Below are 12,418 nucleotides of genomic sequence, written 5' to 3' on the forward strand. Positions count from 1 at the left end.
CCCAGCATCGGGGTCTTTTCCAATGAGTCAGCTCTTCCCATCAGGTGTCCAAAATATTGGAGGTTCAGCTTCAGCATCAGTCCTTCTGGTGAATATTCAGGGTTGATTTCCCTTAGAACTGACTGGTTTGATCTCCTTGCTGTCCAGAGGACTCTCAGGTTTTCTCCAGCACTACAATTCCTTAGCATCTCGCAATCTCATCTGCTCATAAACAACACAAGAAAATAAAATAAATAATAATAATAAATCTCCGTACTGGGCATTTATGAGGCCCCACTGGGACAATGCATGTAAAATAACTGTGCACTTTTTTCGAGCGTTGTACAAACAATGGCCATGTCTGTCGGGGGTACTGTGTAAGCCCTCAGATGTTGTTGAACATGCAGGTATCTGTGACCAATGCACTTAGACTCCAGCTCTCTAGAATCCTACATGAGGGACAGAAATCAAAGTCATGTAGCCCTGTGGCTTCCTTCACCTGTTGTCCTCACTTTGGTTCTGACGTGGCCCTGAGACCACAGAGAGTCTTCCTGGCCATACCCCTCTAAGGGTACCGGTGCCAGTCCACCCAGAGGTGCCCACGTGTGATCACTTTGCTCAGAATTAACTGTGTCTTTTGCAGGTGTCCTCCCTCTGACTTGATGATATCTTGCTTTTGCAAGCTTCGTTTTCCAAGTAAACTTCCCCTTTTTCTTTGCGCTTATCCAGCTGTTTTTTGCTCAGCTCAAGACTTGTCATGAAATATGGTAATGATTTGCAGAAATCTGTGCCTCTCCATAAAATACAAATTTAAACTGCTCTTGGACAGCTCTCATACGGGGGCCAGGTACAGATTTAATTTCCATTCCAGAAATGTATCAGCATGTGGTGGGTTAGTAGGATGGGGAGGACTTTCACCCTGTGAATACCAACAAATGGCCTTAATATGAATACCCTTGTACACACCTAGGCGTTTATTTGTGTTTGCTTTTTGAGGAATTGAGGTCAGAGAGATGGGTGAGTCTTAGAAAGTTTCAATAAAACCCAGGTTCTTAGCATCCCCATGGCAACATAAAGCGTTGGAGTTGCAAGCATTCCACCTTCATTTAAGATGACACATGCCATCCGTTTGTCCCAAAGACCCCAGGACACATGTTATCCTAAGTCTCAGTTTCCCTATTCAGAGTGACAGAGATGACTCAGGCTTCAGAATTGTAGAATTCCACAGTTCCACAATGTCAACCTCATCTCACAGATGACAAACCAGCAGTGCAAAAGAAGGAAGTGACTTTCCTGAAGTGATCCTTTCATCCAAATGTAGACAAAGAACATGGATCCCTTCCACCTGTTCCTCCATGGCTCTTGTCACATGCCCTCCTGCCATCATGCACAAATCAACCTTTAACAACTACACCCCCCACCCCCACAACGTCCATGGGTCTCAGAGAAACCTGTATGCAGGTCAAGAAGCAACAGTTAGAACTGGACATGAAACAATAGACTGGCTCAAAATTGGGAAATGAGTACATCATTGTTGGATGTACTGGGTTGGATGAAGGACAAGCTGGAATCAAGATTGCCAGGAGAAATATCAATAACTTCAGATACACAGATGACACCACCCTTATGATAGAAAGTAAAGAGGAACTAAAGAGCCTCTTGATAAAGGTGAAAGAGGAGAGTGAAAAAGTTGGCTTAAATCTCAACTTTCAAAAAACTAAGATCATGGCACCTGGTTCCATCAATTCATGGCAAATATATGGGGAAACAGAGGCAGAGTTTATTTTCTTGGGCTCCAAAATCACTGCAGATGGTGACTGCAGCCATGAAATTAAAAGACACATGCTCCTTGGAAGAAAAGCCATGACAAAACTAGACAGAATATTAAAAAGCAGAGACATTACTTTTCTGACAAAGGTCCATATAGTCAAAGCTATGGTTTTCCCAGTAGTCATGTGCGGATGTGAGAGTTGGACTGTATGGTCCACGTTCTGGACCATAAAGAAGGCTGAGCAGTGAAGAATTGATGCTTTCAAACTGTGGTGTTGGTGAACTCTTGAGAGTGAGTCCCTTGGACTGCAAGGAGATCAAACCAGTCAATCCTAAAGGAAATCCACCCTGAATATTCATTGGAAGGACTGATCCTGAAGCTGAAACTCCAATACTCTGGCCACCTGATGGGAGAAGCCAACTCATTAGAAAAGACTCTGATGCTGGGAAAGATTGAGGGCAGGAGGAGAAGGGGGAAACAGACGATGAGATGTTTGAATGACATCATTGGCTCAATGGACATGAGTTTGAGCAAACTCTGGAAGATGGTGGACAGGGAAGCCTGGCGTGCTGCAGTCCATGGGGTCACAGAGTCGGACACGACTGAGCGACCGAACCACAGTAGCATGGCTGGCTCTCCAGAAAGGCTGTTTCCTCTTGGCTTGTCAGTTGTGTTCATCATCACCATTGACAACACCCAGTTTTTCCCACTCTTCCACTTGGATCATCTGATGCCCTTTTAATAGTCTCAGAGAATAAAGCTGAGTCGCCAACCCTACAGTCCTGAGATGAAAGCTTCAGAGTCTGTTGGCGAGACACATCCTGTAGTTTGGCCCCATCTCTAGCCATTAAAGAAACAAAAAAATTAAAATGAAGAACATAGCTGTAAACCTTCCAAATAGTTTTGTTCCCACAGGGAGCCCTTCAGCAGTTGTCTCTGGAAGGATGCAGCATTTTACATGCTCTTGCTGCCACTTTCATTTTTCTTTGCTTCACTGTTTTATGTCTTCTTGTTAAGGAGAGAAGGGCAGTAAAGCTGAAAAAGTGTCAGGAAGTTGAGCACTCCTCAACTGACTTTTCTTATTACTTTAGAGTTTATACCTCTGTCGCTGTTTTCAAGGGTGATTGATCATTTCAGCCTTCTTTTTTTTTTTTAACTTTACAATATTGTATTGGTTTTGCCATATATCAACATGAATCTGCCTTCTTAAATAACCTAAAAAATAGGAAGCAACATACATGCCCACTCATAGGTATGTAGCTCATGAATTAGGCACAGCCATGTCTTTGAACCCCTTCATGAATCACAGCCTTGTCATGGTGAAGGGGCTTGTGTAACTCAAAGAAGCCATAAGCCATGCCATGAAGGGCCACCCAAGATGGATGGGTCACAGTGAAGTTCAGTTCAGTTCAGTCGCTCAGTCTTGTCCGACTCTTTGCGACCCTATGGACCATACATAGCACTCTGAGTCTCCCTGTCTATCACCAACTCCCAGAGTTCACCCAAACTCATGTCCATTGAGTCGGTGATGCCATCCAACCATCTCATCCTCTGTCATCCCCTTCTCCTCCTGCCTTCAATCTTTCCCAGCATCAGGGTTTTTTCAAATGAGTCAGTTCTTCGCATCAGGTGGTCAAAGTATTGGAGTTTCAGCTTCAACATCAGTCCTTCTGCTGTGAAGAGTTCTGATAAAATGTGGTCCACAACAAAATCTAGACAGGGTATTGAAATGCAAAGACATCACTTGGCCAATAAAGGTCCATGTGGTCAAAGCTATGGTTTTTCCAGTAGTCATGTACAGATGTGAGAGTTGGTCCATAAAGAGGGCTGGATACCAAAGAATTGATGCTTTTGAATTGTGGTGTTGGAGAAGAACCTTGAGTGTCCTTGGACAGCAAGGCGATCAAACCAGTCCATCCTAAAGGAAATCAACCCTGAATATTCATTGGAAGGGCTGATGCTGAAGCTCCAATACTCTGGCCACCTGATGCAAAGAGCCGACTCATTGGAAAAGACCCTGATGCTGGGAAAGATCAAAGGCAAAAGAAGAGGCCGGCAGAGGATGAGATGGTTAGATAACACTGAGTCCATAGACTCAATGGACGTAAATTTGAGCAATCTTCGGGAGACAGTGGAGGACAGAGGAGCCTGGTGTGCTGCAGTCCATAGGGTCAGAAAGAGCCGTACTCGACTTAGCAACTAAACAGCAGCAACGATATCTTTGAGAGGGTTACTGGATGCTTGCCTTTTGGAGGGTGCTGACCGGGAGAGACGAACAGAACTTTTGAGATGATGGTGATGTTGTTTTCTTTCTTGATCTGTGTGATGATTTCAAGGATGTACACGTATGTAAAAATTTATCTAGCGCTTTATGTCATATAAGTTATACCTCAATAAAAATAAATGTACCAAAAAATTAAAAAGAGTGCTCTGTTTACTGACATAGAAGCACATTCACTATGTGTGGGATGAAATAAGAAAAGAAAGCCATCGGGAAGATGGTTTGCATGGCATCATTATATTTTGGAGACTGAAACAGTGTTGGCAAACTAATGTCCCGTGGGCCAGGCTATTTCGTGTAAATAACCTTTTATTGGGACAGAGTTGAACTCCTTCATTTATGTGTTATCGATGGCTGCTCTCATACTATGCATAATTTCCTAGGATTTTGATAACAAAGCATCACAAACTGAGAAGCTTAGCAATAGGAAGCAATAGGAATTTTTTTTGTCTCGTATTTCTGGAGGCTGGAAGGACAAGATCAAGGTTGTCCATAGGGCTGTGGCCCCTCTGAAGACACCAGAAGGGTCTTCTGGCCCCTGGTGGTTCCTAGGCTTGTGGCAGCATAATTCCCACCTTCCCTTGACAGTCTCCCTGTGAGCACGTCTGCATCCAGATTCCTTCTTTTTACTTTTGAAAAACTTTTTATTTTGTACTGGGGTCTAACCGATTAATGATATTGTAATAGTTTCAGGTGGATAGCCAGGGACTCAGCCATACGTATACATATATCTATTCTCCCCTGGGTGTTCATTGGAAGGACTGATGCTGAAGCTGAAACTCCAGTACTTTGGCCACCTCATGCAAAGAGTTGACTCATTGGAAAAGCCCCTGATGCTGGGAGGGGTTGGGGGCAGGAGGAGAAGGGGACGACAGAGGATGAGATGGCTGGATGGCATCACCGACTCGATGGACATGAGTTTGAGTGAACTCCGGGAGTTGGTGATGGACAGGGAGGCCTGGTGTGCCGCGATTCATGGGGTCACAAAGAGTCAGACACAACTGAGCGACTTAACTGACTGAACTGATTCTCCCCTGCTGGCTCAGATGGTAAAGAATCCACCCTCAATGCAGGGTTCAGATCCCTACATTGGGAGGAGCCCCTGGAGAAGGGAATGAGAACCCACTCCAGTGTTCTTTCCTGGGAAATCCTGTGGACAGAGGAGCCTGGTGGGCTACAGTCCATGGGGTTGCAAAAAGTCCAACACAACTGAACCTCTGACACACATTCTTCCCCAAACTCCCCTCCCATCCAGGCTGCCACGTAACATCGAGCAGAGTTCCCTGTGCTATACTGTAGGTCCTTGTTGGCTATTCACTTAAAATAGAGCAGTGTGTACATACACATTCCAAACTCCCTGACTATCCCTTTTCCCCATTCTTCCCCCTGGCAACATAAGTTCGTTCTCTCCAAATTCCTTCTTTTTATCAGGACACCAGTGGTATTGGGTTAGGAGCCCACCTTGCTCCAGTATGACCTCGCCTTAATTAATCACATCTGCAATGACCCCATCTCCAAATAAGCTCATATTCAGAGATACTGAGGCTTAGGACTTCAACATATGAATTTTGAGAAAGCACAATTCAGCCTATAACATGCCACAGCAGGAGAGTTGAGTAGTTGCATCAGACACTAAGCCTAAACTATTTATTATAGTGTCTTTACAAAAGAAGTTACCAGCCCCTGTTTTCAAAGATGTGTGTATGTGTGTGTGTATGTACAAATGCATACAAAATTCGGAAGTTTGTTCGCAAATACATTAACAGAGGTTGCCTCTGAGTTACAGAATTATAGGCAATTTTAACTGTACTCTTAATATTTTCTACATTATTTGGGCTTCTAAAAATTATGATATAATAATATTTGTAATACAAATGAATAGTAAACATATCTCTTTGGACAGGAAAGGACATCATTCCTGTTTAGTCGCTCTGCTTCCTACACGCAGCCATCAAATCTCCTGTCCGTTAATGGTTTGTTTCCAATGCAAACCTCTCTAAATAGGCCACCGTTCTACACTGTTGGGAGTGCTGATGGCAAACACTTAGCAACCAGCGAAATCAACTGTTTACTCACTTGGGCATAAGGATTCTTCATGTCTTTATTTAGCTGCCTCTTGTAACTCAGGGAGAAAAGGTTTTGGCTTTTATCTCCTCATTAAAAATAGATCCTTTTCTGATGACAGGACGGAGCAGTGATGAGTCATCTCCTGGGTGATAGGGAAGTGTGTGATGCTGGATCAGGCCTTGGGAGATGGGCCCCAAGATGGTACCTCACCATCGCCTTGACTCCCTGGCTTCTTGTCGTTGCAGGAAACTGGACGCTTTCATCTACGACGCTGCCGTCTTGAATTACAAGGCTGGGAGGGACGAAGGCTGCAAGCTGGTGACCATTGGGAGTGGGTACATCTTTGCTACCACTGGTTACGGGATCGCCCTCCAGAAGGGTTCGCCGTGGAAGAGGCAGATTGACCTGGCCCTGCTCCAGTTTGTGGGTGATGGTAAGACTCTGGTTGACTTCCCCTACTTCCAGGGGACTGGAGACCCTCACACTCTCTGCTTCCTAACTGGCTTTCCAGTGGATCTTTGGGTAATGACTTAACTCATTGTAAGTATTTACTGAGTGCTGACCACATGGTACCATGGTTCTTTAGGTTGCTTATAATGGAAACCAATTACAGACAGCTAAGTCAATTAAAAGGAGTTTATTTTAAGGATGCAGAAGTGTCTATCTCAGTGAATTTAGGAAAGAGTTGAGCAAATAGGTTCAGAGGGAAAAACAGGAACCAGGGCAGGCCTGGGGCCTCAGCAGCAGTAATTCATGGGTCCTCTCTCTGAAGGAGTGCTTCTCAGTGTGGGGCAGGGATTTCATCCCCTGGGGGATATTTGGCTGCGTCTGGAGATATTTTTGATTGTCATGACAAGGAGGTTATTTGATATCAGCATTTGGTGGGTAGAGGCCAGGGGTGAGGGTGCTGGCATCTTTCAATGCCCAGGACAGCCCCCCCCCTGCCCCCCACCCCCCGCAAAAAAAAATCTCAAAACACAGAATTATCTGACCCCAAGCATACAGTAAAGAATCTGCCTGCAACACAGGGGACCCAGGTTCAATCCCTGGGTCGGGAAGATCCCCTGGAGGAGGACATGGCGACCCACTCCATTCTTCTTGCCTGGAGAGTCCCATGGACAGAGGAGCCTGGTGAACTATAGTCCATGGGGTCACAAAGGGTTGGACACAACTGAGCAGCTTTGACTTTCACATGTTTATAGTATCAGGGTTAAGGGGGAAAGCTCTGCTCTAGAGCACTTGTTGTTCAGTTGCTAAGTCTCTGAACACAGTCATGCTCAGTGTCCAAATCTTTGAGACCCCCTGCACAGCACACCAGGCTCCTCTGTCCATCACTATTTCTAGAGCAGTGACATCACACAACTAGGCTGTAATAAGTCCCAGTCTCTATTTTCCAAATTCTAAACTTCAAATTCCAGAGGAAGGATTCCTGGTCAATTTTGGGTCAAAGGCTCTTTCCTGGACCCCTCAGGAGTGAATAAAAGGTAGGGTTATGTTGTCCTAACACGACCAGCGCCTACTGTTTTCCTATGGGGAGATGAAGGAGAGGTGATCGCTATACAGGGAAGAGTTAGCAGAAACCCCATGGGTTTCCACTACAATCCACCCTTGGCTGCCTATCCTGAAAAAAGACCATTTCCGCCCTCATGGGCTTGCAGTCTAATGGAATGAGGGTGTTTCTGGAGCTTCCAGCTAACTGGACTGACTCTCTCCAGCAGCATTTCCTTCTGTGCATCTCTACTTTTAGTTGGGGATTTCAACATAGCCCATTGCTCCAGGACATGGTTTTAGAATCCTGTTCTGGCTCAAATGGCACGTTGGAGCCCTTGGATTTGCCACCACTGAGATAGGAAAAGCAAAAGCAGCAGAGATGGCAGGTGAACCCTAGAAACGAGTAAGTATGAGTAGGAAACGAAAGTTCAGGGCATAGGTCAGAAGCTGCATTCAAGAATGGGCGGAGGCTATATTTGGAGATGGTTCCAGAAAATACAGGGCTTCCCAGGTGGCACTAGAAATAAAGAACCCGCCTGTCAATGAGGGCGATATAAGAACCTTGGGTTTGATCCCTGGGTCAGGAAGATCCCCTGGAGTGGGAGATGGCAACCTACTCCAGTATTCTTGCCTGGAGAATCCCATGCACAGAGGAGCCTGGTGGGCTACAATCCATAGGATCACAAAGAGTCGGACACAACTGAAGCGACTGAGCATGCACACTTGCCAAAACATGCTGCTCTTGTCCAGGGCTGGGGAGGACGGTCTGTCCACCACTGTGGCCAAACACAGTGTTGAAAGAGGCAGAGGTTTGTGTGTATGGTTGGTGTAAACTTGAGCAAAAGGCATAATGCCTTACACCCTCTACTCCCAGATTTAAACCTTAGGTTCTCAGTGTCATCAAGAAACCTAAATGTGGTATATTTAACTCCCAAATGAGAGCATCTGAATCTTTGAATTCTCTCTAGGGCATTGATACCTTTCTCTCAGATCAACACCCATGTTCTCTGCTGTGTCTTAGTGACTTGTAGCTGTGTTGCCCAGCTATTGCTGTGACATCTTGGAAGAACATGACACTTGGCATTTATTTTGCTCGTGGGAGCACAGGTGGAGTGGGAAAGCTTGCCTTGGGCCATGGTGGCTCCACCTGCTGCCGCAAGCCCAGGGATCATCTCTGTGGTCCTTGTTCCGTGTTTATTCTGGGTCTCAGGCTGAAAGGGCAGCAGCTAGCTGGGAGAAGCTCTTTTCCTGGCTGTGTTGGAGGCACAGGAGAAAACACCCACCTGCGCGGGCACATTTCAAGTCTCAGCTTTCTTTTTTTAATTTTTTTCTTTTATATGGGAGTATAGTTGCAGAACCTGCCTGCAGTGCAGGAGCCGCTGGAGACATGGGTTCTATCCCTGGGTCGGGAAGATCCCCTGGAAGAGGGCATGGCAACCCATTCCAGTATTCATGGGCTTCCTTGGTGTCTCAGAAGGTAAAGAATCTGCCTACAACGCAGGAGATCTAGGTTTGATCTTTGGGTTGGGAGGGAACGGCTACCCACTCCCGGATTCTGGCCTGCAGAATCCCATGGACAGAGGAGCCTGGAGGGCTTCAGTCCATGGGGTCATAAAGAGTCGGACACAACTAAAGCGACTGAGCGCAGCACGGCACATAGTTGGACCAGCAGTGCTCTGTTAATTTCAGGTGTATAGCAGAGTGATTCAGTTCTACAGATACATGTGTCTATTCTTTTTCGAATTCTTTTCCCATTTAGGTTGTTACATAATATTGATTGGGCTTCCCTGGTGGCTCAGAATCTGCCTGCAATGTGAGGAGACCCCAGATCGGTCCCTGAGTTGGGAAGATCCCCTGGAGAAGGGAATGGCAACCCGCTCCAGTATTCTTGCCTGGAGAGTTCCATGGACAGAGGAGCCTGGGGGGCTATAGTTCTTGGTGTTGCCAAGAGTCAGAGATGACTGAGCAACTAAGACTTTCTTTCATAATATTGAGCAGAGTTCCCTGTGCTATACAATAGGTCCTTGTTGGCTAGCTTTGTCCCATTCACATCTGCTAACACCCTTCTGTCCGAAGCAAGTCCTATGGCCAAACCCAGAGTATACTCTGGAGCACAGGTGCCAACCTCTGGGGTCTAATGATGATCTGAGGTGGAGCTGATGTAATCATAATAGAAATAAAATGCGCAATAGATTTAATGTGCTTGAGTTATCCCGAAACCCTTTCTCACCCCCCATCCATAGAAAGATTGTCTTCTGTGAAACCGGTCCCTGGTGCCAAAAAGGTTGGGACCGCTGCTCTGGAGTATGCTCGGCCTTGTAGGAGTTTTGGAGTCAGACGACAGGCGTGTATACACAGGGGAGTGAAGCATCCGTCTGCCACGGTGGTCACCTGAGCACCTCCCCGTGGTGTGAACTACCCCGCTGACGAGGGTCTCGTTTCCAGCAGTAAAAACCACAGAATCTTGAACATAACAAGTAACCGGTCATTGAAGGACTGGATGAATACATACACACACGGATGAATGGTTAGTGTCAGGATGTATTTCATTTGACAGGAGACTTTTAAATATGATGGGTAGCTGTCAAATCTGTCGGTTCTAACTCTACACCTACCTACCACTGCTGTAACTTCTGCGGCATCTTTTATGAAATAGCAACATATTTGGGGAATAGGATATGCCAATCACCACACCGGATGTGTTACATATGTTCTTTAATTGAATATTCATCACAACTTTATAAAGTTAAATATTGCCTATGATCATTTTACGGAGAATGAAACAGCAGCTCAGCGGGCTTATCAGTCCCTTAGTGAGTAAGTGGCGAAGCCCCTACTTTAAGGGGACTTACTGTTGATGAGGGCCAGTCATTTCAGACTTTTGTTTCATTAATTCTCCAGAATGCCTATTAAAGTTCGCTTATTAGATGCTTGAGATGTATGGATCCCTGTGTGTGTACACGTGTATGTGTGTGCTCTTGCGCACTCAATCGTATCTGACTCTTTGTAACCCCAAGGACTGTAGCCCACCAGGCTCCTCTGTCCATGGGATTTCCCAGGCAAGAATGCTGGAGTAGGTTGCCATTTCCTACTCCAAGGGATCTTCCAGACCCAGGGATCAAACCAGCATCTCCTGCCCGGGCAGACAGGGTCTTTACCACTAGCACCATCTGGGAAGCCAATAGACCCTTGAAGAAGAAGTAATTTAGTGTATGTTGGATGATATCTATTGTCCCATTTCCAAATGCTTCTGTGAAAAGGTTAATTTTTTTTTAGCCTCAGTTTATTCATCTGCAATTGAATACAGAAATATTTACCAGATAAGGTTGTCATGAAGATAAAGTGAAAAGTTATATTTAAACAGCCACCTGGAAATAGAAATGATTCAGTAAATGCCACCATCACCACCACCATCATCATCATTGTCCCCCTCCCCTTCCTCCTCTCTTCCTCCCCTCCCCCAACCCCCGCATTATTGTTGTCCATCCACAGCTCAAGGATTCAAAAAACCATTTTTAATGTCGTATTGGTGATAATATGGTCAAGTTAGCATCATGCATTGGAGAAGGAAATAGCAACCCACTCCAGTGTTCTTGCCTGGAGAATCCCAGGGACGGGGGAGCCTGGTGGGCTGCCGTCTAAGGGGTTGCACAGAGTCGGACACGACTGATGCGACTTAGCAGCAGCAGCAGCAACATCATGGAAATGCCGTTCTGAACAGAAACCTCCCCTCTGTGGCAAATAAAAAAAACAGTAGAGGCATCCAGATAAACCAGAGAGGTGTTCCCTGTTTTAACAGAGTGTCTAGATTCTTAGAGGCATTTTCTGTCCCAGTTCAGGGCTTTCCTGGTCAGACTGTCTGGACTGGGGGATGTGTCTTCACAGCTTCATCTTCAGAGACCATCTGGAGGCCAAGCCATGGGAGAGAAAATGACGTGGCTCCAGGGGGCGTCTTGAGATAATCTTCCCGGAAAGCCACGTCCAATTCTGAATGTCTCTCTAGGAGTAAATACATGAATTAACACAGCTGCATAAATATTTCACTTATCTTATGCAGCTTCGGCAGGATTAATTATACTCCAAAATTAGACCTGGAAAGAGCACAGTGCTGAGCGGTCCCTAATTATTATTCATCCCCTGGAATGGAGTGTTTATCTCTTGTTATAGAGTAGCTTCAGTGGACGATTACGAGTCTAATGAGTGTCAAAAGTATAAAAAATTTTCCTAATGAGCTGTGTAAATATAACCTTTTGAGTAGAGTGTTTGGTTATTGGGGGAACCTCTTATGTGAAGCCTACCAAGCATTTCCCTAGGAAAGGGCCTGCCAGTCTCCTGTAAGAGATACACAGGGTCCCAGTAAGAACTTACCCTCCTTTTCCTGTCTGACTGTTGTGTCCTTTCTGAAATAGTGGCGTGCACCTGCATGGGTGCAGGCATGCTAGGTTGCTTTGGCCGTGTCCGACTCTGTGCGACCCCACAGACTGTAGCCTGCCAGGCTCCTCTGCCTATGGGATTCTCCAGGCAAAAGTGCTAGAATGGGTGGCCATGCCCTTCTCCAGGAGATCTTCCTGACCCAGGGACCAAACCCACGTCTCTTATGTCTCCTGCATTGGCAGGTGGGTTCTTTACCACTAGCGCCACCTGGGGGTTCACCTGGGGACACTCAAAGATACTTTTCAGCATCGATCATCCATACCCATTGTTTACTGATAAACACACGTTCCTAGGCACTGAGGTTCCGAGAAGGAATCCTTCCTTCAAGGAGCTTACCATCCAGTTGGTTGGCAATGTGTGGAATTAAAATGTCTAATTAATAAATAAATAAACAT

General features: G+C 45.8%; 1 protein-coding gene across 1 annotated transcript in view; it reads left to right on the plus strand.

Moving 5' to 3' along the window:
* The window catches only part of GRIN2A (glutamate ionotropic receptor NMDA type subunit 2A), a 435,347-nt gene that overhangs the window by 383,956 nt on the left and 38,973 nt on the right, over positions 1–12,418 (plus strand). Inside the window, exon 11 of the mRNA XM_025275634.3 lies at positions 6,344–6,531. Within this exon, the coding sequence (XP_025131419.1) occupies positions 6,344–6,531 (188 nt within the window). The remainder of the gene's footprint in view (positions 1–6,343; positions 6,532–12,418) is intronic.

The sequence above is a fragment of the Bubalus bubalis genome, chromosome 24, assembly GCF_019923935.1.
Source record: "Bubalus bubalis isolate 160015118507 breed Murrah chromosome 24, NDDB_SH_1, whole genome shotgun sequence".
Classification (NCBI taxonomy): Eukaryota; Metazoa; Chordata; class Mammalia; order Artiodactyla; family Bovidae; genus Bubalus; species Bubalus bubalis.